At 37.5% G+C, this 27,545-nt stretch overlaps 1 protein-coding gene across 1 annotated transcript; it reads right to left on the bottom strand.

Moving 5' to 3' along the window:
- Window positions 1-699: 699 nt before the first annotated feature.
- Window positions 700-23,997, bottom strand: sumo3b (small ubiquitin like modifier 3b). The gene is made up of 4 exons (XM_062070008.1): window positions 23,840-23,997; window positions 18,699-18,827; window positions 18,554-18,625; window positions 700-1,367 (listed from the first exon to the last, which is right to left on the bottom strand). The coding sequence occupies exons 1-4, from the start codon at window positions 23,858-23,860 to the stop codon at window positions 1,302-1,304; spliced, it is 288 nt and encodes a 95-aa protein (XP_061925992.1). The 5' UTR covers window positions 23,861-23,997; the 3' UTR covers window positions 700-1,301.
- Window positions 23,998-27,545: the final 3,548 nt, after the last annotated feature.

Genomic DNA, 27,545 nt, shown 5'->3' on the forward strand with positions numbered 1-27,545 from the left:
GACCTGTTTTTTTGTGCTTTTAAAAAAGAATTAGAACTGTACTTTCAAACACGCTCTACCTTTACCAACCAAAAAGCTGTGAAAACTTTGATGCTGTGCATTTTTTTTTACAGAACTTTACACTTTGTTACATATCTATATATTGCATGCTATTTTAGTTACTTAATCTGGCGCTGTTGGGTACTTGTTCTATTATTGTTTGTATGTAAATGTTCATATTATAAAGGTTTGTAAAATTCTAAAAAAATAGTTGCCAAGATATGTAATGCTTTGTACTGTGTAAATACAAAAAATGCATGTTTTTTTTTTTTTTTAACTTATTTTGCAAAATGTAGAAGGATTTATTGAAGTATTGTTTTCTTAAGACAACTCAAGTACCCAGCTATTGTTGTATCCATCCATTTTCTGCCGCTTGTCCCTTTAGGGGTCACTGGAGCCTATTCCAGCTGCACCTGGGCAGAAGGCAGGGTACACCCTGGACAAGTCACCACCTCATCGCAGGGCCAACACAGACAACATTCACACACTAGCGCCAATTTAGCGTTGCCAATCAACCTTTGGCTGCAATGAGTTAAAAATTAAAAACCTATAAAGTCACAAAGTTTTTTTTCTTTACAATTATCCTTAAAGTAATCTACACGGTAATGAAGTATTTTAATAAAAGAGCAATGACCTCTAGCATTTGGCATAAAGCAAAACTTTTATAAAAAGAACACTTTATTTAGCATTTGTATTGTTTTTTTGGTCCAGCAAAATGACTGTACTTTATCATTCCATCTGCTCTGAGTGCAACATCAGAAACAAAGCTACATCATTCACACTCATATTTCTCTGCAAGCATGAACACAAATAATCGGGAATATAAAAAAATAAAAAAAAGACAAGAAAATAAATGACGCGATGATGTACTTTCTATCTATAGACAGCAAAGAACATTCCCAAATATAACATACTGTAAATTCCCACTGACTACAACCTGTCAATATGATAAAGTATCTTGGCATGTGTCGATGTGTGGTGAATATTACACAGGCTGAAAGTAGTGTGAGATACACTCTCCCTGACGTGGACGCAAATTACCTTTTTGAAAATTTCAAACATGTTCAAACTCACACCGATTTGCACAGCAAGTCCCTCGAAAATGTAAAAACTACCTATTGTTGCATGTTGTGAAAAGCCCCACATTGATCCCAGCAGAATATAGAAAGGAAAACAGTTAAAACCCCCCAAACAAGAAACAATTACAACATGGGAAGAAAGAAAATGGTGGGGATGCACGCCAACAAAAGAAGGCGCTCCAATTAAGAATATGCTCCTCCTGTCTGTTGTTGAAACACGTCAATAGTGTCCTCGTCCTCCATTTCCAACTGGAAAACACAAAGGCAAGGACACGTCAGTTAAGATAGAACACAGAGCAGGAAAGTGCATTAATAGAGTGGATGATAGAAACATTCTGATAGTAGTTTGTACATCAAAAATACAGAGAAGGAACGATTCAGTTCAGCCAAAGTGCATTTGAACAAAAAGATTCAAATAGCAGCTGGAACATGTGAGTGACCCAGAACATTTAAAGTACCAGTAGAGTGAAAAAAAAAGTTGACTATATTGAAGCTATTATTACACATAGTTGTGGTCAAGTTTACATACACTTGTGAAGGACATAATGTCATGGCTGTCTTGAGTTTTCAATCATTTATACAACTCTTGTTTGTGATAGAGTGATTGGAGCACATACTTGTTGGTCACAAAAAACATTCATGAAGTTTGGTTCTTTTATGAATTTATTATGAGTCTACTGAAAATGTGACCAAATCTGCTGGGTCAAAAGTATACATACAGCAACATACATTATCAATGTTGGTGATGTACAATCAAATCAAATGAGCTTCATGGCATGGCCTCTTAACTTCATGTGAGTGATTATGATTGACGACATCTGTTGACTTCTCTGAGCCCATTTAAATAGGACTCACGTGATGCAGTCATCAGACTCTGTTACAAACGCGACAATGGAAAAGTCAAAAGAACTTAGCACAGATCTAAAAAACCGAATCATTGACTTGAACAAGTCAGGAAAGTCACTTGGGTCCATTTCAAAGCAGCTTAAAGGCCTACTGAAAGCCACTACTACCGACCACGCAGTCTGATAGTTTATATATCAATGATGAAATCTTAACATTATAACACATGCCAATACGGCCGGGTTAACTTATAAAGTGACATTTTAAATTTGCCGCTAAACTTCCGGTTCGAAACGCCTCTGAGGATGACGTATGCGCGTGACGTAGCCCGGGGAACACGGGTATGCCTTCCACATTGAAGCCAATACGAAAAAGCTCTGTTTTCATTTCATAATTCCACAGTATTCTGGACATCTGTGTTCGTGAATCTGTTGCAATCATGTTCATTGCATTATGGAGAAAGAAGCTGAGCAAGCAAAGAAGAAAGTTGTCGGTGCGAAATGGACGTATTTTTCGAACGAAGTCAGCAACAACAGTACACAGCCGGCGCTTCTTTGTTTACATTCCCGAAAGATGCAGTCAAGATGGAAGAACTCGGATAACAGAGACTCTAACCAGGAGGACTTTTGACTTCGATACACAGACGCCTGTAGAGAACTGGGACAACACAGACTCTTACCAGGATTACTTTGATTTGGATGACAAAGACGCAGACGTGCTACTGTGAGTATGCAGCTTTGGCTTCTAAACATTTGATCGCTTGACCGTATGTGCGCAACTTTTTTTTGCGTATGTATGTAACTTTTTAAAAATATATAAGCTTTATGAACCTTGGGTTAGGTGAACGGTCTTTTGGGCTGAGTGATTGTGTGTGTTGATCAGGTGTTTGAATTGTATTGGCGTGTTCTATGGAGCTAGGAGCTAGCATAGGAGCTAGGAGTTAGCATAACAAAGATGTAGGTGTTTTTATGCAGGATTAATTTGTGTCATATTAAATATAAGCCTGGTTGTGTTGTGGATAATAGAGTATATATATGTCTTGTGTTTATTTACTGTTTTAGTCATTCCCAGCTGAATACCAGGTACCGTGAGTATGCAGCCTTGGCTGCTAAACATTTGATAGCTTGACCGTACGTGCGCGTCACGTACGTAACTTTTTAAACATATATGAGCTTTATGAACCTTGGGTTAGGTGAACGGTCTTTTGGGCTGAGTGATTGTGTGTGTTGATCAGGTGTTTGAATTGTATTGGCGTGTTCTATGGAGCTAGGAGCTAGCATAGGAGCTAGGAGCTAGCATAACAAACACGCAGGTGTTTTTATGCAGGATTAATTTGTGGCATATTAAATATAAACCTGGTTGTGTTGTGGCTAATAGAGTATATATATGTCTTGTGTTTATTTACTGTTGTAGTCATCCATCCATTTTCTACCGCTTATTCCCTTCGGGGTCGCGGGGGGTGCTGGAGCCTATCTCAGCTACAATCGGGCGGAAGGCGGGGTACACCCTGGACAAGTCGCCACCTCATCGCAGGGCCAACACAGATAGACAGACAACATTCACACATTCCCAGCTGAATATCAGGTACAGTGAGTATGCAGCCTTGGCTGCTAAACATTTGATAGCTTGACCGTATGTGCGCGTCACGTACGTAACTTTTTAAAAATATATAAGCTTTATGAACCTTGGGTTAGGTGAACGGTCTTTTGGGCTGAGTGATTGTGTGTGTTGATCAGGTGTTTGAATTGTATTGGCGTGTTCTATGAAGCTAGGAGCCAGCAGAGGAGCTAGGAGCTAGCATAACAAACACATAGGTGTTTTTATGCAGGATTAATTTGTGGCATATTAAATATAAGCCTGGTTGTGTTGTGGCTAATAGAGTATATATATGTCTTGTGTTTATTTACTGTTGTAGTCATTCCCAGCTGAATATCAGGTCACCCCCGGCTCTCACAGCATCTTCCCTATCTGAATAGCTTCAACTCCCCACTAGTCCTTCACTTGCACTTTACTCATCCACAAATCTTTCATCCTCGCTCAAATTAATGGGGAAATTGTCGCTTTCTCGGTCCGAATCTCTCTCACTTCATGCGGCCATCATTGTAAACAATAGGGAACTTTGCGTATATGTTCAATTGACTACGTCACGCTACTTCCGGTAGGGGCAAGCCTTTTTTTATCAGATACCAAAAGTTGCAATCTTTATCGTCGTTCTATACTAAATCCTTTCAGCAAAAATATGGCAATATCGCGAAATGATCAAGTATGACACATAGAATAGATCTGCTATCCCCGTTTAAATAAAAAAAAATCATTTCAGTAGGCCTTTAAGGTCCCAAGAGCAACTGTGCAGGCAATTTGACCCAGCAGATTTGCTCACATTTTCAGTACACCCATAATAAATTCATAAAAGAACCAAACTTCATGAATGTTTTTTTGTGACCAACAAGTATGTGCTCCAATCACTCTATCACAAAAAAAAAAAGAGTTGTAGAAATGATTGGAAACTCAAAGACAGCCATGACATTATGTTCTTTACAAGTGTATGTAAACTTTCGACCACGACTGTACATACATACATACGTACGTACATGTATTTCTAGTATGACTGATCTGATAACATTGTCAATCTCTGGGAATAGCCGAGGGTATTTGGAGCGGAATATTCAAAATGGCAGACTGAATTTGTGGCATTTTGTAACGTTTAGACGGTATTTTCAAATACTTTGGGCATTGTAAATATAATTGGATATGGTTTAATACAGGGGGCTTTAATACCTCCTCCCTGGCTTTTTAAAAATGTCACTAAATAATGGCTATTTTATTTTAATTTATTTGATTTTATTTAGTTAGTCTATTTTAATGTACCGTATTTTTCGGATTATAAATCGCAGTTTTTTTTATTAGTTTGGGTGAGACTTATACTCCGGAGCGACTTATGTGTGAAATTATTAACACATTACCGTAAAATATCAAATAATATTATTTATCTCACTCACGGAAGAGACGAAGCAAATGTCAGCAATCGTCACACACACGTCAGCGGTCGTCACACACATGTCAACCAATAGAAATTATGCGGGGGCGGGTCATGGCACAAGTGCATTGTGGGTCATGATGGCTGTGTATTGTGAAAAAAAAGATGCTACATGCTACTATGTCCGTAGCTATTAAAATGGATCATTTCAACATTGGCAGTAACTTATAAAAACTGAGAAGGGCTGAACAAAAATGGCACCGAAAAGGAAATCATATACTGCTGATTACAAGCTGGACGTAGTGAAATATGCAGCAAAGAACAGCAATCGAGCAGCAGAAATAAAGGACATACCAGAGGTGACACCAGGGAGGAATATTTCATCGGATATAGCGATCGGGAGTGACAGATTGTTTGGTAAATGTATAGCATGTTCTATGTGTTATAGTTATTTGAATGACTCTTGTCATGATGTGTTGCGTTAACATACCAGGCACGTTCTCAGTTGGTTATTTATACGTCATATGGCGTACACTTATTCAGCCTATTGTTCACTATTCTTTATTTATTTTAAATTGCCTTTCAAATGTCTATTCTTGGTGTTGGATTTCATCAAATAAATTGCCCCCAAAAATGCGACGTATATATGTTTTTTTCCTTCTTTATTGTGCATTTTTCGGCCGGTGCGACGTATACTCCGGAGCGACTTATAAGCCGAAAAATACGGTAACCGTTTTTATTTTAGAGAGTTTGTGATCTTGCAATATTTTGTCTCATGAAATGTTGATAACACCCCCAAGCGTCATCTGTTGCTGCCAAGCAAGTATTGTATTTAGTGGTCAACCCCCGGTAAACTAGCAATGAACAAATCAAAGAGAAACATTTCTGATGAAAATAGAACATTTAATGCTTCATGGAATGATTAATTTGTGCTCACTGTTGACAAGGTTCGTTTACCTGTTTACTTAAAATGTGGTGAGAAAATGGAAAAACACACAAAATCCAGCCACCCTTTGCACACTCTTGGCATTCTCTTGATGAGCTTAGTCACCTGATATGGTTTTCACTTCGCAGGTGTGCTTGAAGCTCACCGAGAGAATGCCAAGAGTGTGCAAATCAGTAATCAAAACAAAGAGTGGCTATTTTGAAGAAACTAGAATATAAAACATGTTTTCAGTTATTTCACCTTTTTTGTTAAGTACATAACTCCACACATGTTCATTCATAGTTTTGATGCCTTCAGTGACAATCCAAAGAAATCCCTGCTATTTTGTATAAATGTTTTTCTTCTGTCGTTTTAATCAATTTTTCAATTGTTCCTGCTTTTTGTACAATGTACTGTGTTGAGAATGTTTCAATGGATTAACTTGCTGACAAAGACAATATAACATATGTCCATAAATGTGGATGTATATGCAAAAGTGCAATATATTTATCTGTACAGTAATCTATTTATTTATATCTGCTTCTTATTGCTCTTTTATCCTGCACTACAACGAGCTAATGCAACGACATTTCGTTTTTATCTGTACTGTAAAGTTCAAATTTGAATGACAACAAAAGGAAGTCTAAGTTTCTAGAGACTGATCCTTGTAGTGACTTTTTCTTTGTTACAAACGACTAGCAACAAATCTAGCATCTTTTTCTGGCGTTACTGGAAACTGTACTCATGTTTAGTTTTACTTCAGTCGCTCGATGTCCGCAACAAACAGCGAGAGCTGCAGCAAGCCAGACTGACGTCACTCTTGCTTTGCACTGCCCTCTTCATATTTGCACATTTTGTAGATGGCTGTTCGCAGGCATGTCTGGGATATTACAAAGTACGTCCACATCGCAGACATGCTATGCTGCCTCTGCTCTAGACAATCACGTGTGCAGTGTACGTTCGTTCGCAGCACTGTTTCTGTGATCACTCCTTTTTTTAGTGGCCAAATTTATGGTGCATTACTAGTCAATAGTTTGCAAATGATAGAATATTTGTAATATATGAAAATATGCATACATATACTTTGAATCCTATAAAATAGCAATTGTTGAAGGACCAGAAATGGTGTTTATGCTGTGGCGCAGTTGCATACACTGCATAAGTTGTTTACTTTGGTTGAAAAATAAAGCTAAGATCTAGATATAAACTGTTGTCAGGGTCTCCTTTACTTAACAGCCATAAAAATATAATGTTACACTATACATACATTCATAAATTATATTACTTTAATTTGTCTTAAGGTAAAAAAAAAACACCCTCATTTTTAAAAGGTGGCCGCTTCTATTTCGATATAGCAGGCCACCAAAATCAATTCAATTAAGGGGACAACGTGAATTCCCTTGTGAATCAATAGTTTATCCAAGTCTAAAATATGAAGTTTAGTAAGGGCAGCAAATGGCCCCAGAGCAACAAGTTCGAGACCCCTGTTCTAGACTGTTCCTTTGTTTATTACAAACAGTTACATTCTTATTTTACACTTTATATATTTTAGCTTCTGTATCATTTTGTTTAATTGCAGTCACAAACATTAACCCCCTGTCTACAGCTTTGATTTCTTATCTTGTAAATTTAATGTAAAAAAAAAAAAAGGTGGAATACTAATAGTAGGGACACTTGTTTTATGATTTATATCAAATCTCAATTTGAATTTAAAACCTGTGATCCGCTGTGACATTTTCTTGCCACTTTGAGGTTCTACAGTAAGTAATCTGAAAAGTGGGGAAGAATGTGTTTTATTTCCAATCGCATAAACGTGCGTGTTAATCCGACTCTTAAAGGGGAACTGTACTTTTTGGGGGATATTTCCTCATCATTCCCAATCCTAATGAGACAAGAACATGTCTTTTTAATGCATTCTAACTCATTAAAACTAATAAATAAAAGTCAGCTAACAATGGAGTCGAATGGAGATCCTCTATTGCAGTGGTCCCCAACCACTGGGCCGCGGCCGGACCGATTGGTCCGGACTGCACAAGAAATTAAATTTATTTATTTTTATTAAATCAACATAAAAAACACAATATATACATTATATATCAATATAGATCAATACAGTATGCAGGGATACAGTCCGTAAGCACACATGATTGTATTTCTTTATGGGAAAAAAAATCAAAATCAAAATAAAATAAAATACACCCCCCCCCCCCCCCCCCCCCACCCGGTCCGTAGGACAAATTTTCAAGCGTTGACCGGTCCGCAGCCAAAAAAGGTTGGGGACCACTGCTCTATTGCACCCATAAAACCCACTAAAAACACCCAAAAAGCACAAACAATACTACATTTACATTTCATGACCTGAATATTAACCAAGTATTAGAGATATTTGTTATCATAAGCGCTAACGTTAAGGACCTACTTTTAGCGGTGTATTGATCACGGAGAGGTAACTAGCTCATGCTGCTATATTGACATATTGAGCCGGTGAGCTAATGAGTCACCCGTTAGATCAGGGGTGGGCAATTAATTTTTACCTGGGGCCGCATGAGCTACCCGTGCACTGCTGGAGGGCCACATCGACAATATTTTAATAAAATTTTGCTCAATATTATTTTTGATATATACCGTAAGATAAATAATAATAATAATTAATAATAATAGTAATACTTCAACATAGTGTGTGTAACAGCATTCCATGACTAATATAAATAAATTAACATTAATAATAAATGACAGTAAAATAAGCACACGTATGACTGAGGAGTCATAGTGTAACTTTGTGGGGTGTTTGAGTTGTCCGACTTTTTGTGTGGCCATAAACGCACCAGTGGTTTAGTGCTATGCGTGTTGGTGACAGATGACAAGTTGGTTTTGGCCTGGTTTGTACGGCAGAAAATTACTAGTTTTTCGAGATAGAATTGTTTTACTCATGTTTTTGGTGTGGTTATGTCCGAATATAAACAGTTTTGCTCAATAAAGTGATCGATATAATTCCTGTCCTCGAAGCATCTCGATAGACGTTACAATAATTGAACGGTGTTGACGAACACCATTAGGGCCGCTTGTTGTCACTGTCACTCAAAGTTGCATTGCAAAATTCCATAGAATAAATATGTTTATTTTGTTTAGAATTCAGATGGGATTTGATTTGGTGCGCGGCATATACTTGCTGCGCGCAGCGGACGCTTGAGCAGTGCGCAATTGCGCAGGCACGCACCTTAGGTGAGGGGACGTTGCTTTGCAGTTCATGTGTTGTTGAAAACACGGCATTCCTCATCAACTTTTCTCTTTTTAGCGTCTCGGGTGTAAACCGTGCATCACTTGTCGCTGCATGTGCACCTTCACTCGCAGGTTACACACGGACACACGCCCATAAATAATACTTTTCAAAATAAAAGCAGCACAGTTGTATTGCGCGCAGGACATAGATGTTTTTTCAACTTTATTTTGTAATTGCAGCTGTTTACATTCACTCACAATCACGCACACGCATACGTCCACACGGAAGTAATACAAATAACGATTTTCAAAACAAAAGCAGCACCGTTGTATTGCACACTCGACATAGATACTTTTTTAAATTTATTTTGTAATTTATAATTGGCCTCACGCGGGCCGGACAGGGACGCACAAAGGGCCGGATGCGGCCCGCAGAATGCCCAGGTCTGCGTTAGATGGTGAAATGTAATCCTAGATTATAAATCATGCCTCTCACCTGGATAGTAGAAAGTTGGTCAACTTTGCCTGCCAACTCAGACCCGAAGATGGCAAGGCAGATAGAAAAGACTGGTTTTGCACGCACTTTTTTTTTTTTTTAACCCTTCATGAGGACTATGATTGATTCTTCATCCAAACAGGAATATATGAATCAGTCTGCATGCCAGGAGGCGTCACTTCCTGTCAATGAGAAAGGACGCAAAGAAAAAAAGCTCCGCTTCTGCTACCGGAGTTTTTGTTAAGTCTGAAGATTTTGACCACTGATTTGCAATCACAGCCACAGGAGAGTCACCTGGCATCTTCGATCTGATTTTGGTCAGTTGAGAGGCACTGATACGCTGAAATAAGGCGAGTGGAAGAGCCGTTAGCCTCAAGCCAAAGGCGCCTCCCGCAGTTCAAAGCGGTTGCCTAGCAACCAAAAGTTACGGCGAGTTTACAGCTGTTTTAAAGTGATCCCGACGTCGCAGAGTGATATAAGTTGACAGGCTGACACCTCAAATTGATCTCTGAACGGCGCAAGGTACGAAATTGTTGGAAAAACAAGTTAAAAGCGCCGCAAGTCGCTAAAGAAGTAACTGCCCTTAAAGGCCTACTGAAAGCCACTACTACCGACCACGCAGTCTGATAGTTTATATATCAATGATGAAATCTTAACATTATAACACATGCCAATACGGCCGGGTTAACTTACAAAGTGACATTTTAAATTTGCCGCTAAACTTCCGGTTCGAAACGCCTCTGAGGATGACGTATGCGCGTGACGTAGACCGGCGAACACGGGTATGCCTTCCACATTGAAGCCAATACGAAAAAGCTCTGTTTTCATTTCATAATTCCACAGTATTCTGGACATCTGTGTTCGTGAATCTGTTTCAATCATGTTCATTGCATTATGAAGAAGGAAGCTGAGCAAGCAAAGAAGAAAGTTGTCGGTGCGAAATGGACGTATTTTTCGAACGTAGTCAGCCACAACAGTACACAGCCGGCGCTTCTTTGTTTACATTCCCGGAAGATGCAGTCAAGATGGAAGAACTCGGATAACAGAGACTCTAACCAGGAGGACATTTGACTTGGATACACAGACGCCTGTAGAGAACTGGGACAACACAGACTCTTACCAGGATTACTTTGATTTGGATGACAAAGACGCAGACGTGCTACTGTGAGTATGCAGCTTTGGCTTTTTTTTGCGTATGTACGTAACTTTTTTAAAATATATAAGCTTTATGAACCTTGGGTTAGGTGAACGGTCTTTTGGGCTGAGTGATTGTGTGTGTTGATCATGTGTTTGAATTGTATTGGCGTGTTCTATGGAGCTAGGAGCTAGCAGAGGAGCTAGGAGCTAGCATAACAAACACGCAGGTGTTATTATGCAGGATTAATTTGTGGCATATTAAATATAAGCCTGGTTGTGTTGTGGCTAATAGAGTATATATATGTCTTGTGTTTATTTACTGTTGTAGTCATTCCCAGCTGAATATCAGGTACCGTGAGTATGCAGCCTTGGCTGCTAAACATTCGATAACTTGACCGTATGTGCGCGTCACGTACGTAACTTTTTAAAAATATATACGCTTTATGAACCTTGGGTTAGGTAAACGGTCTTTTGGGCTGAGTGATTGTGTGTGTTGATCATGTGTTTGAATTGTATTGGCGTGTTCTATGGAGCTAGGAGCTAGCAGAGGAGCTAGGAGCTAGCATAACAAACACGCAGGTGTTATTATGCAGGATTCATTTGTGGCATATTAAATATAAGCCTGGTTGTGTTGTGGCTAATAGAGTATATATATGTCTTGTGTTTATTTACTGTTGTAGTCATTCCCAGCTGAATATCAGGTACCGTGAGTATGCAGCCTTGGCTGCTAAACATTCGATAACTTGACCGTATGTGCGCGTCACGTACGTAACTTTTTAAAAATATATACGCTTTATGAACCTTGGGTTAGGTAAACGGTCTTTTGGGCTGAGTGATTGTGTGTGTTGATCAGGTGTTTGAATTGTATTGGCGTGTTCTATGGAGCTAGGAGCTAGCAGAGGAGCTAGGAGCTAGCATAACAAACACGCAGGTGTTTTTATGCAGGATTAATTTGTGGCATATTAAATATAAGCCTGGTTGTGTTGTGGCTAATAGAGTATATATATGTCTTGTGTTTATTTACTGTTGTAGTCATTCCCAGCTGAATATCAGGTCACCCCCGGCTCTCACAGCATCTTCCCTATCTGAATAGCTTCAACTCCCCACTAGTCCTTCACTTGCACTTTACTCATCCACAAATCTTTCATCCTCGCTCAAATTAATGGGGAAATTGTCGCTTTCTCGGTCCGAATCTCTCTCACTTCATGCGGCCATCATTGTAAACAATAGGGAACTTTGCGTATATGTTCAACTGACTACGTCACGCTACTTCCGGTAGGTGCAAGCCTTTTTTTTTTTTATCAGATACCAAAAGTTGCAATCTTTATCGTCGTTCTATACTAAATCCTTTCAGCAAAAATATGGCAATATCGCGAAATGATCAAGTATGACACATAGAATAGATCTGCTATCCCCGTTTAAATAAAAAAAATTCATTTCAGTAGGCCTTTAAGACAGAGGCGCTGACGTCAGTGACTGCCGCGATGCCAAAAGTTAAAGGATTGACTGGAAAGACTGATTTGAAGCTGGGCACAGGACATGATGGGATTCAAGAAGGGATACTACAAAAAATACTCCAGGAATTTAAAGAAGAAATGATAGAAAAATTGGAAGAATTGATGGAAAGAGGATATGAAAGAAATGAAAGAAGAAATTAAAGAAATGAAAAAAGAGAACAACTCCAGAAATAAAGAAGCCACTGAAATGAGCAAACAAATGGAGATCCTTCAAGAAGACAACAACATGCTGAGGAACATCATAGATGAAATGGATCAGGATAAACGAATGAATGATATCATTGTGACAGGGCACCGAATTAAACCAAGATCCTATGCGAAAGCTGTGAATAATGAAGGTGAACCAGATTAAATGGATATGGTCTCAGCAGAACAGCAAGTGGTCAACTTTCTGCAATCAAAAGAAATTGAAATTGACATTAATACCATCGAAACATGCATCCCACTGAACGGAAGAAACAACAACGCCACTCCAGTCGTGCTCGTGAAACCCGTAAACAGAAAATCTAAAATGGCATTGCTGAGACAGGGAAAGAAGCTGAAGGGAACAAATGTGTACATGAATGAGCATCTCACAAAACGTAATGCTGGAATCGCCAAGAAAGCACGCGACTTGACAAGGCAGGGAAAAATCCAGGGAACTTGGAGCGCCAACTGTAAAATCTACATCAAGCTGAATGGAAGTCCAGAAGCAAGAGTAATTGTTGTCCATGACATCAAGGACCTGGACAATTTTTAAAGTTTACACAGCTACCACAACAACGATGATAATGGACTCTGACAGAAAACAAGCACCTAAATTCAGCATCGGCACTACTATGTTCCAAGGGACGACTAAACAAGAGGACCTAGATTCAGGATTGCATCCACCTACACTTAGAGATTATTGAAACAACATCAAAGTTTGTTGAACAAGAAAATATGGAACTAAAAAAATCACAAAAACCAGGATTTGGAAAATGATATAGATCCAGATACAAATTTTTTCTCCCACATCAATAATAGTTGTTTTTATTATACAGATGATCAATATAATAGCAACACTGAATGTGATAACAAATTGTCAATTATTCATTTTAATAGTAGAAGCTTGTATGCAAATTACAACAACATTAAGAACTTTTTGGAACACATCAACGAACCCTTCAAAGTGATTGCTGTCACAGAAACATGGATTGATGATAAAAAAGGAATAGATTTTGATCTGGAGGGATATGAACTAAACTACATCAACAGAACCAACAAAAATGGAGGAGTAGCTGTGTACGTGATGAAGAACCTGAACTACAAAGTGGTAAAAAACATGTCATTTGCCATGGATAATATCTTAGAATGTATAACCATTGAAACATGTCAGGAAAAAAGCAAAAACATATTCATCAGTTGTATATATAGATCACCTAAGTCAAGTATAGAAACATTTGAAGAATGGATCAAGGCAACTTACATGGACAATGGTCAAAGAATAATGTTCTTATGTGGTGACTTTAATATTGACTTATTGAACCCCAACAAGCAAAAGTCTATTGATACAATGTACAGCATCAGTCTATATCCTAAAATCACAAAGCCAAGCAGAATCACAGGACAATGTGCCACGCTTATTGATAATATTTTTACCAATGATTTTAATAATAACACTACAAGTGGTCTACTTATAAGCGACGTTAGTGATCATCTGCCAGTTTTTACAATATATGATGGAAACTACAAGAAGAACATGGAAGACAAAAGGACATTTCGAAGACTATGCACAGAGAAGAGGATGACTGCCTTCAAAATTGAGCTACAAAAGCAAGATTGGGACAATGTGTATAATGAAAAAGAGGTTGATGAACATTTCTTAAACAAGTTCATAATACTTTATGACAAACATTGTACATGGATACAACACAGTAACAAGCAGAGAAAGAATAATCAACCATGGATGACAAAAGGATTAAAAAATGCTTGTAAGAAGAAGAATACACTATATAGAAAATGTATAGCACAAAGAACTATAGAGGCAGAAATTAAGTACAAAAAGTATAAAAACAAGTTAAAAGACATACTACGATCATGTAGAAAAGAATATTACAGTGAATTATTGGACAGGAACAAAAATAATATGAGAGCAACATGGGGCATCCTCAATAGCATTATTAAAAATGGAACTAAGAGGGACTACCCTCAATACTTCTTAGATGAAAATAAAAAAAATGACAATATAAAGGAAGTAGTTGAAAGCTTCAATAATTATTTTGTAAATATTGGACCAAAATTGGAAGAAAGGATTCCAGACCCAGTTCCAATTGAGGACTATAATGATACCATAGAGCGAAATCCCAACTCCATGTTCCTCAGTAATGTGACACAGGAGGAAATAGTTACAATCGTGAAAAAATGTAAATCTAAGACTTCAACTGATTGTAACGGAATTGATATGGAAACGATAAAAAAGGTTATTGAAGAGATCTCAGGACCATTAATGTCTATTAGTAACCTATCATTTCAAACAGGTACATTTCCAAACAAAATGAAAATAGCTAAAGTTGCACCAATTTATAAGACTGGAGACAAACATCAATTTACAAATTATAGACCTGTTTCTCTACTTCCACAATTTTCTAAAATCATTGAAAAACTGTTCAATAACAGATTAGAAAGTTTCATGAATAAAAATAGAATACTCGAAGAGAACCAATATGGATACAGAGCTAATGTTTCAACTTCAATGGCTTTAATTGAAATTACAGAAGAAATTACCAATGCAATAGATAGTAAAAAATGTGCGGCAGCGGTTTTTATGGATCTAACTAAAGCATTTCACACAATTAATCACAATATTTTAATCAAAAACTAGAACGATATGGCATCAGAGGGTTAGTCTTAAACTGGATAAGAAGTTATCTAACGAACAGGAAACAATATGTGAAGCTAGGCGAACACACGTCTACAACGCTAAATATATCCTGTGGTGTACCTCAGGGATCAATACTAGGACCTAAATTATTCAATCTCTATATAAATGACATTTGTAAAGTTACAAAAGATTTAAAGTTAGTATTATTTGCGGATGATACAACAGCGTTTTGTTCAGGAGAGAACACACAGGAGATAATACAAATAATAACAGAAGAAATTAACAAATTAAAAAGATGGTTTGACAAAAACAGACTATCGTTGAATCTTAGTAAAACTAAAATAATGCTATTTGGTAATAGTAGAAGAGAAAGTCAAACACAAATACAAATAGACGGAATAGAAATTGAAAGAGTAAATGAAACCAAATTTCTAGGTATAATGATTGATGATAAATTGAACTGGAAATCTCACGTAAAAAATATACAACATAAAGTAGCAAGAAACACGTCAATAATGAATAAAGCAAAACATGTTCTAGACAAAAAATCACTTCATAGTCTATACTGCTCAATAGTGTTACCATATCTGAGCTACTGTGTAGAAATATGGGGAAATAATTATAAAAGTACACTTCATTCATTAACGGTGTTACAAAAAAGATCAGTTAGAATAATACATAATGTTGGATATAGAGAACATACAAACCCTTTATTTATTGAATCAAAAATACTGAAATTCGACGACATAGTGAATTTGCAAACAGCTAAAATTATGCACAAAGCAAACTATAACCTGCTACCCAAGAATATACAACAATTCTTCTCAAAAAGAGGAGAAATATAATCTTAGAGAAAAACATAATTTAAAACATTTGTTTGCACGTACAACACTTAAGACCTTCAGTATATCAGTATGTGGAATTAAATTATGGAATGGATTAAGCAAAGCAATCAAACAATGTACTAATATGATACACTTCAAGAAACTCTTCAAACTTAAAGTGTTTACAAAGTACAAAGAAGAACCATGACAAACATTCTCAATTTATTTCATCCATCCATTCATTCATTCTTAAAGTAATCTTACTTATCTCATCATATGAAATATGACTTACTTCACCAATTATTATTAAATTCTTACTATTATTTATTTATTTATTTTTATTGTGATTACTTATGGAGTTTATTGTGAAAAAATTGTGAACAGGAAGTGAACAAAAAGTTTTGCAACTGTTATGTAAAGAAAAGGGGTAGGATTAAATAGGCTCTGCTTCTTCCTACTCCTTTTCGAACATGTTGAAAAGAAACTGGAAATTGTGATGTATCATGTTGTATGCTTGCATGTTCGAAATAAACTCAAACTCAAACTCAGTGAGAGCAGGCATTGTACAGTAAATGTTTTGTTTATAGTCTCTCAAGTCTGCCGGGATGAGTAGTCAGTGTTGAAGGAAAACATGAAATATTCTTATTTAAACAGGGATAGCAGGTCCATTCTATGTGTCATACTTGATAATTTCACGATATTGCCATATTTTTGCTGAAAGGATTTAGTAGAGAACATCGACGATAAAGTTCACAACTTTTGGTCGCTGATAAAAAAAAGCCTTGCCTGTACCGGAAGTAGCATGATGTCACAGGTTGTGGAGCACCTCACGTCTGCACATTGTTTACAATCATTCCCAGCAGCAACGAGAGCGATTCGGACCGAGAAAGCAACGATTACCCCATTAATTTGAGCGAGGATGAAAGATTCGTGGATGAGGAACGTGAGAGTGAAGGACCAGCGTGCAATGCAGGATCTATCTTTTTTCGCTCTGACCGTAACTTAGGTACAAGGGCTCATTGGATTCCACACTTTCTCCTTTTTCTATTGTGGATCACGGATTTGTATTTTAAACCACCTCGGATACTATATCCTCTTGAAAATGAGAGTCGAGAACGCGAAATGGACATTCACAGTGACTTTTATCTCCACGACAGTACGTCGGCGAAACACTTTAGCTACAGAGCTAACGTGATAGCATCGTGCTTAACTGCTGATAGAAACAGAAGAAATAAGCCCCTGACTGGAAGGATAGACAGAAGATCAACAATACTACTATTACTTCTACTATCAGGTGACACCGAACTAAACCCTGGACGTGTAACCACATGGTTAATGCTGTCCCGCCTGGCGAAGCCTAGCTATGCTGTTGCTAACGACGCCATTGAAGCTAACTTAGCTACGGGACCTCGACAGAGCTATGCTAAAAACATTAGCTCTCCACCTACGCCAGCCCTCATCTGCTCATCACCACTTGTGCTCATCTGCGTTCCAGCGATCGACGGAGGACTTCATCATCGGTGCGGTCGGCGGCTAGCGCGTCTGCTATCCAACTCAAAGTCCTCCTGGTTGTGTTGCTGTAGCCAGCCGCTAATACACCGATCCCACCTACAGCTTTCTTCTTTGCTGTCTTCATTGTTCATTAAACAAATTGCAAAAGATTCACCAACACAGATGTCCAGAATACTGTGGAATTTTGCGATGAAAACAGACGCTGTTTGTATTGGGACACAATGGTGTGCCAATACTTCCGCACAATCCGTGACGTCACGCGCAAACGTCATCATACAGAGACGTTTTCAGCCGGATATTTCCCGGGAAATTTAAAATTGCACTTTATAAGTTAACCCGGCCGTATTGGCATGTGTTGCAATGTTAAGATTTCATCATTGATATATAAACTATCAGACTGCGTGGTCGGTAGTAGTGGGTTTCAGTAGGTCTTTAAGAATGTCTTTGTTTTACTACACTACACATACACTAACAGCTAGAGGTGGGAATCTTTGGTTACCTCACGATTCGATTACGATTCAGGAGCTACAATTCGATTATTTTTGCATCTTTAATTAATGTATATTGATGCAGTTTTACATTTCATTTCACTAAATAAGCGTTTATCATTTGCAAATTTAAGAAAATAATTTATTTGGAATAAAAACAGTAAATTAAATACCACATCTATTAAATTAATGAAAATGTGTGCAAAACTAGACCATGAGTGCCCAATAATAAAAGAGCTGGTCAGATCTCTTGGTGAGGCGGCTCTCTGCAGTCAGACACATTTTAGAACTGTCTGCATTACTTTATTTACTATAAATAAATCGAATATTGACGCTTAATCGATTTTATAATCGCCCATGCCCGAATTGCGATGCATCTAAAAATCAATTATTTCCCCCACCTCTACTAACAGCATGTATGAAAAATCTTGATGGAGGTGTTTTGATGTTATAGAGCGCTTCATATGCGGAATAGAATGCCTCCCAAAGGCTTCATTGTTAGCAGACTTATTTACGAGTTGGAATGCATAAAAAAAGACAAACTTGTGTTCTTGCCTCACATAAGGATTGTGAATGATAGGAAAAATTACATTCTTTTTAATACCCATGAAACTCTAGCAATATAAGGAAGTGTTCAGTGCTGTGCATCACTAACCTGTGCAGGTGTGTCCCCCTCATTTATGGGCTGCCCATCAAACCGAAATCTTATTTGGCGAATCGACAGTCCCTGTAAAGGAGACAGAAAATTGCGTGACACCACAATTGGACATTTTATAGCAAAAACCAGTCAATGGGCTTACCTGTCGTTCACAGTATGCCTTCATGAGTTTGTGGAGTGCAGTATGCCTTTTGATTTTGAACTGTACCACTGAGCCATCTTGACCTGCTACCTTCAGATTAATGTGGTCGTTCTCCGTTTTTACTCCTTCCTGCACACAAAGGTCATCAACTACAATAACAGTAACACAGCACAGATTATACATATTAACAATCATACACATACACACACAAAAAGAAAAAGAAAGACCGAAAAAGGAATAGGCTGAAGCAAAGGCTTTTATTTGCCTATCCTATACATTCACAGAAAATTACATTGCCTGGAACATCAAAGTTAAAAAAAAACAACAATGAGATGAAAGTAATCGTTGCTATATTTTAAAATGTTTCATTATTTCATCTTTCAAGGCTTTCTTAAACCTTAACAAAGAACTACATGTCTTCAACTCATCACTGAGCTTGTTCCACCATTTAACTCCTAAAACTGAAATACATTTGTCTTTTATATTCATTCTTACTTTACATATTTCAAAAATCAATATCCCCATAAATTATAGTTTTCTCCTCTTAATTGAAATAACCTACGAATACAAGCTGGAAGGCTGTTGTTCTTTACTCGAAACATAATTTCCATTGTTTTTAAAAACACAATATCTGAAAATGTTAACACATTAGAACTTATGAATAATGTTGGTAGGTTCATAGTGGCACACTGTGTATTATTCTAATTACCCTTTTTTGAAGTTTATTTATTGAGTCTGTTTGTTTTATAAACATTTCCCCAAACTTCAACATATGTTATATATGGAAAAATAAAAGAATATAACATATGCAGACATTTATTCAGCATGTGTCTTACTTTATAAAGAATAGCAATGGAATTGGATATTGTTCCCTTTATATATTCAATATGCAGTTTGCAACATAATTTATGATCAATTATTATTCAAAAATTTAGTTTCATACTCAATTTAATTTAAATTTTGCTTCACAATTTGTCCTTGCACCACTAAACACCATACATTTTGTTTTCTTATCATTTAATGACAACTTCCATCCATCCATTTCCTACCGCTTGTCCCTTTTTTGACAACTTAACATACATTTTGTTTTCTTATCATTTAATGACAACTTCCATCCATCCATTTTCTACCGCTTGTCCCTTTTTGGACAACATACACTTTGTTTTCTTATCATTTAATTTCAACTTCCATCCATCCATTTTCTACCGCTTGTCCCTTTTTTGACAACTTCACATACATTTTGTTTTCTTATCATTTAATGACAACTTCCATCCATCCATTTTCTACCGCTTGTCCCTTTTTGGACAACATACACTTTGTTTTCTTATCATTTAATTTCAACTTCCATCCATCCATTTTCTACCGCTTGTCCCTTTTTTGACAACTTCACATACATTTTGTTTTCTTATCATTTAATGACAACTTCCATCCATCCATTTCCTACCGCTTGTCCCTTTTTTGACAACATACATTGTTTTCTTATCATTTAATGACAACTTCCATCCATCCATTTCTACCACTCGTCCCTTTCTTGACAACTTAACATACATTTTGTTTTCTTATCATTTAATGATAACTTCCATCCATCCATTTCCTACCGCTTGTCCCTTTTTGGACTACTTAAAACATACATTTTGTTTTCTTATCATTTAATGACAACTTCCATCCTTCCATTTTCTACCGCTTGTCCCTTTGACAACTTAACATACATTTTGTTCTTATCATTTAAATGACAACCTCCATCCATCAATCTTCTACCGCTTGTCCCTTTTTTGACAAAATACATTTTGTTTTCTTATTATTTAATGACAACTTCCATCTATCCATTTCCTACCGCTTGTCCCTTTTTAGACAACCTAACATACATTTTGTTTTCTTATCATTTAATGACAACTTCCATCCATCCATTTCCTACCGCTTGTCCCTTTTTTGACAACAGACATTGTTTTCTTATCACTTAATGACAACTTCCATCCATCCATTTTCTACCACTTGTCCCTTTTTTGACAACTTAACATACATTTTGTTTTCTTATCATTTAATGATAACTTCCATCCATCCATTTTCTACCGCTTGTCCCTTTTTGGACTACTTAAAACATACATTTTGTTTTCTTATCATTTAATGACAACTTCCATCCTTCCATTTTCTACCGCTTGTCCCTTTTTAGACAACTTAACATACACACAGTCCAGTCCAGGATAAGAATAGACTGCAGCGCATCGTACGTGCTGCTGAGAAGGCGATTGGCTGCAAGCTCCCATCCCTCCAGGACTTGTTCTCCTCCAGGACCAGGAGGTGTGTGGGTCGGATCACAGCTGACTCTTCTCACCCTGGACACACACTATTCTCCCCTCTCCCCTCAGGCAGGAGACTACGCTCCATCCAGACCCACACCTCCCGCCACCTGAACAGTTTTTCCCCCTCGGCCATCAGGCAAATGAACAATAACTCCTAACAGCAGCTCCTTGAATTCCTTGAATCCCTTCTAAGTCTATCTGATAGCTCAGTCACAGCTCTTTTTATTACCAAATATGTGTTCTATGTGTTTTATGTCGCACGTTTGCACCAAGAAAAATTCCTAGTTTGTGAACCCGTTCTCAAACAATGGCAATAAAACGATTCTGATTTTGTTTTCTTATCATTTAATGATAACTTCCATCCATCCATTTTCTACCACTTGTCCCTTTTTTGACAACATACATTTTGTTTTCTTATCATTTAATGAAACCTTCCATCCATCCATTTGCTACCGCTTGTCCCTTTTTGTACTACTTAAAACATACATTTTGTTTTATCATTTAATGACAACTTCCATCCATCCATTTTCTACCACTTGTCCCTTTTTTGACAACTTAACATACATTTAGTTTTCTTACCATTTAATGACAACTTCCATCCATCCATTTTCTACCGCTTGTCCCTTTTTTGACAACATACATTTTGTTTTCTTACCATTTAATGACAACTTCCATCCATCCATTTTCTACCGCTTGTCCCCTTTTTGACAACATACATTTTGTTTTCTTATCATTTACTGACAACTTCCATCCATCCATTTTCTACCGCTTGTCCCTTTTTTGACAACATACACTTTGTTTTCTTATCATTTAATGACAACTTCCATCCATCCATTTGCTACTGCTTGTCCCTTTTTGGACAACATACATTTTGTTTTCTTATCATTTACTGACAACTTCCATCCATCCATTTTCTACCGCTTGTCCCTTTTTTGACAACATACATTTTGTTTTCTTATCATTTAATAACAACTTCCATCCATCCATTTGCTACCGCTTGTCCCTTTTTGGACTACTTAACATACATTTTGTTTTCTTATCATTTATTGACAACTTCCATCCATCCATTTCCTACCGCTTGTCCCTTTTTTGACAACTTAACATACATTTTGTTTTCTTATCATTTATTGACAACTTCCATCCATCCATCCATCCATCCATTTTCTACCGCTTGTCCCTTTTTTGACAAAATACATTTTGTTTTCTTATCATTTAATAACAACTTCCATCCATCCATTTGCTACCGCTTGTCCCTCTTTGGACTACTTAAAACATACATTTTGTTTTCTTATCATTTAATGACAACTTCCATCCATCCATTTCCTACCGCTTGTCCCTTTTTTGACAACTTAACATACATTTTGTTTTCTTATCATTTATTGACAACTTCCATCCATCCATTTCCTACCGCTTGTCCCTTTTTTGACAACTTAACATACATTTTGTTTTCTTATCATTTATTGACAACTTCCATCCATCCATTTCCTACCGCTTGTCCCTTTTTTGACAACATACATTTTGTTTTCTTATCATTTAATGACAACTTCCATCCATCCATTTTCTACCGCTTGTCCCTTTTTTGACAACTTAACATACATTTTGTTTTCTTATCATTTAATGACAACTTCCATCCATCCATTTTCTACCGCTTGTCCCTTTTTTGACAACTTAACATACATTTAGTTTTCTTATCTTTTAATGACAACTTCCATCCATCCATTTTCTACCGCTTGTCCCTTTTTTGACAACTTAACATACATTTAGTTTTCTTATCTTTTAATGACAACTTCCATCCATCCATTTCCTACCGCTTGTCCCTTTTTTGACAACTTAACATACATTTTGTTTTCTTATCATTTGACAACTTCCATCCATCCATTTTCTACCGCTTGTCCCTTTTTTTGACAACTTAACATACATTTTGTTTTCTTATCATTTAATGACAACTTCCATCCATCCATTTCCTACCGCTTGTCCCTTTTTTGACAACATACATCCATCCATTTCCTACCGCTTGTCCCTTTTTTGACAACATACATTTTGTTTTATCATTTAATGCCTACTTCCATCCATCCTTTTCGTACCTCTTGTACCTTTTTTGACAACATACATTTTGTTTTCTTATCATTTAATGACAACTTCCATCCATCCATTTTTCTACCGCTTGTCCCTTTTTTGACAACTTAACATACATTTTGTTTTCTTATCATTTAATGACAACTTCCATCCATCCATTTCCTACCGCTTGTCCCCTTATTGACAACTTAACATACATTTTGTTTTCTTATCATTTAATGACAACTTCCATCCATCCATTTTCTACCGCCTGTCCCTTTTTAGAAAACTTATTATCAAACCATTTTTAATTTTAGCTGAAGCAACTCAACCTCTATTATCCTCAACACTTCCTTCAAGTCTTCTCCTGAACAATATACACTTACACCAAACAAATGCATTAAAAAAGGGGGAGGTTGTGTGTGTGTTTTGGCCTGCTATGCTAACCATTGTACGTTAGCCTAGCATGCTAGCCTACGACCAAAGTGGCGCAGAAAGCCACAATGGCGCAAAAAAGAAAGCCACAGAACTTCCCACCAGACAAAAAAGGCAGGCGATTATTTTCCAGCATCCACTCGACATGGCACGTTGTCTAAACCGACGTGACTAATGTGCGGAAGAAAACCGGCACATTTTCACCACCTTTGTTTTAGCTCCATTTTTCGCGCACAAATGCGCCATTCTAAACCTGGAAGCGGCGCTAGCCATCGAGCTAACTTAGCGGCCTAGCCGTTTTAGCGCGGGACTCCCCGTCTTTATTCACCCGGCGCGGGAAAAAGTACTAACCTTTGGCTTTTCGTCCGACATGCTGCTCTTGTTTATGTTTTTTTAGCGGTTACAATGTGTCAGTAACGAAGAGGAGACCGACTGCTAACCAGCCGCGGCAAACCGTCCCTTCCGACTCTTTCGTGCGGGTGCAGGCGCGCGCACTGAAATTTAAACTGTAATTCGAGCAAAAGGGGTCACGTGATCCACTCTTCTGGGCGGGCCTCTGACCCGGGAACGCGCGAAGGGGTAATTTGCGCGTCCACGACAGCCCCTTTGCGCGTCCACGAGACAGCTGGGAGCCATTGATTGAATTCGGGTCCGTAATATGATACCTGAAGTTATAGATGCATGTTTTGAAATAAATTGTTCAATGATGGATTTAGTGCAAAATAACAATTTCAACAGAATAAAATAAACATATTATTTTAAATATACTCTCTTAACAGAATGAATGTGAATATTTTAAACCAGGGGTGCCCACACTTTTTCTGCAGGAGAGCTACTTTTCAATTGATCAAGTCGTGGGGATCTACCTCATTCATATATATAATTTATAATTTCTTATTTATGAAAGATATGTTTTTGTTAACAAGTTAAAGGTGTTTAATGATAATGCAAGCATGTTTAACACATATAGTTAATATTGTTAATAAATTAAAGGTGTTTAATGATAATACAAGCATGTTTAATACATATAGTTAATATTGTTACCAAGTTAAAGGTGTTTAATGATAATACAAGAATGTTTAGCACATATAGTTAATATTGTTAACAAGTTAAAGATTTTTAAAGATAATAAAAGCATGTTAAATAAATAAATAATGTTTAAAATATAGTTAATATTGTTAATAAGTTAAAGGTGTTTAAAGATAATACAAGCATGTTTAACACAAATAGTTAATATTGTTAACAAGTTTAAGGTGTTTAATGATAATACAAGCGTGTTTAACACATATAGTTAATATTGTTTACAAGTTAAAGGTGTTTAAAGATAATACAAGCATGTTTAACACATAAAGTTAATATTGTTAACAAGTTAAAGGTGTTTAAAGATAATGCAAGCATGTTTAACACATATAGATTCCTTTCTTTCATGAAGACAAGAATATAAGTTGGTGTATTACCTGATTCTGATGACTTGCTTTGATAGGAATCAGACAGTGGTACTGATAACGTCCGCATTTTCAAATGGAGGAGAAAAAAAGTCCTCCTTTCTGTCCAATACCACATGAAAGTGGTTGGTTTTTGGCATCTTATTTGTCCAGCTTCCGTACTCCTTTGTATACACTTTACAAGAAATACATTGGCGGCAAACTCCGTAGCTTGCTAGCTTGTGCACGCCAGCTTTCTGAGACTCTTATTTTGTTAGCGCAGGCAGGATAGAGCAGCGCTTTTATTGTGCAACTGTGCGGTCGGTCTTTGGAGTTTGGACGACAGGTACGGCGCCAGAGTCTGTTGAAATAAAAAGTGTTTCTCGCCTTCCTGTCGGTAATTTTTTCTTAATAATGAGCTGGCAGCAGCCAGCGTCATCTCAGAAGACCCTCGGGTGCCGTGAATGTCAATCAAGTGACGAAAGTGACGTCATTGTGAAGATTTATGATCGCTCATTTTTAGGACTATTTTTTTTAATGCCTGGCTGGCGATTGACTGACACACCCTCCGCGATCAACCGGTAGCTCGCGATCTACGTAATGGGCACCCCTGTCTTAAACAGACCTTTTTGTCCTGCTTAAATGGTAAATGGGTTATACTTGTATAGCGCTTTTCTACCCTCAAGGTACTCAAAGCGCTTTGACACTATTTCCACATTCACACATTCTTTCACCATTTCAGTGGCCTAGTGGTTAGAGCAGGGGTAGGGAACCTATGGCTCTAGAGCAGTGGTTCTTAACCTGGGTTCGATCGAACCCTAGGGGTTCGGTGAGTCGGGCTCAGGGGTTCGGCGGAGGTCAAGACACACCCGACTCATCGTGTAAATAAAAACTTCTCCCTATCGGCGTATTACGGATACGGCAACATTTGACTGATTTGCAGTTGTGTAAAAAACATAAACAAGAGCAGCATGTCGAGTTTATGCGCTGTGTTGGTTTTGTTCTTTGAACAAGGTGATGTTCATGCACGGTTCATTTTGTGCACCAGTAATAAAACATGGTAACACTTTAGTATGGGGAACATATTCACCATTAATTAGTTGCTTATTAACATGCAAATTAGTAACATATTGGCTCTTAACTAGTCATTATTAAGTACTTATTAATTAACCCTCTAACCCTAACCAAATAACTCTAAATTAAGTCTTTGTTACTTAGAATATACCATACCATACCAACTTTATTTATAAAGCCCTTTAAAAACAAGCACCGTTGAAAAACAAAGGGCTGTACACCACAAAGAAATAGAGGCAAAGGACAGACTAAAAAATAACATTTAAAACAGAAATAAAAATACACATTTAAAAGCAAATATAAATTACCCTAAGAACAGTTTGTTAGATAAAAAACAGTTTAAAAGTTAAAAACAGTTCAAAAAGTTAAAAGCTAAAAACAGTTTAAAGTCTCATGCTGGGTTAAAAGCCAGTGAATAAAAATAGGTCTTAAAGGCCTACTGAAACCCACTACTACCGACCACGCAGTCTGATGGTTTATATATCAATGATGAAATCTTAACATTGCAACACATGCCAAAACGGCCGGGTTAAATTAGTAAAGTGCAATTTTAAATTTCCCGCGAAATATTCTACTGAAAACGTCTCGGTATGATGACGTTTGCGCGTGACGTCACGGATTGTGCGGACATATTGGGACACCATTGTGGCCAGCTAGTAAGTCGTCTGTTTTCATCGCAAAATTCCACAGTATTCTGGACATCTGTGTTGGTGAATCTTTTGCAATTTGTTTAATGAACAATGAAGACAGCAAAGAAGAAATTTGTAGGTGGGAAGCGGTGTATTAGCGGCCGGCTGCAGCAACACAACCAGGAGGACTTTGAGTTGGATAGCAGACGCGCTACCGTGAGTACGCAGCTTTGGCTTCCAAACATTTGATCGCTTACCCGTACGTGCGTGCCGCTATGTGCATGTCACGTACGTAACTTTGGGGAAATATATGTGCTGTATGAACTTTACGGAGGTGAACGGTACTTTGGGCTGTGGGATTGAGTGTGTTGTGCGGGTGTTTGATTTGTATTGGTGGGTTGTATGGACGGGAGGGGGGAGGTGTTTGTTATGCGGATTAATTTGTGTCATATTAAATATAAGCCTGGTTGTGTTGTGGCTAATAGAGTATATATATGTCTTGTGTTTATTTACTGTTTTAGTCATTCCCAGCTGAATATCAGGTCCCACCCGCCTCTCACAGCATCTTCCCTATCTGAATCGCTTCCACTGCCCTCTAATCCTTTACTCTCACTTTCCTCATCCACGAATCTTTCATCCTCGCTCAAATTAATGGGGTAATCGTCGCTTTCTCGGTCCGAATCGCTCTCGCTGGTGGTGGCCGTGATTGTAAACAATGTGCAGATGTGAGGAGCTCCACAACCTGTGACGTCACGCTACAGGCAAGGCTTTTTTATCAGCGACCAAAAGTTGCGAACTTTATCGTCGATGTTCTCTGCTAAATCCTTTCAGCAAAAATATGGCAATATCGCGAAATGATCAAGTACGACACATAGAATGGACCTGCTATCCCCGTTTAAATACGAACATTTCATTTCAGTAGGCCTTTAA

The sequence above is a fragment of the Entelurus aequoreus genome, linkage group LG14, assembly GCF_033978785.1.
Source record: "Entelurus aequoreus isolate RoL-2023_Sb linkage group LG14, RoL_Eaeq_v1.1, whole genome shotgun sequence".
NCBI lineage: Eukaryota > Metazoa > Chordata > Actinopteri > Syngnathiformes > Syngnathidae > Entelurus > Entelurus aequoreus.

Coding starts and splice junctions, on each gene's coding strand:
- sumo3b (XM_062070008.1), bottom strand. CDS start 23,860: ATGTCGGACGAAAAGCCAAAG. Junction 18,828..23,839: donor TGTCGGACGAAAAGCCAAAG/GTTAGTACTTTT, acceptor CTTTGTGTGCAG/GAAGGAGTAAAAACGGAGAA. Junction 18,626..18,698: donor AGGCATACTGTGAACGACAG/GTAAGCCCATTG, acceptor TCTCCTTTACAG/GGACTGTCGATTCGCCAAAT.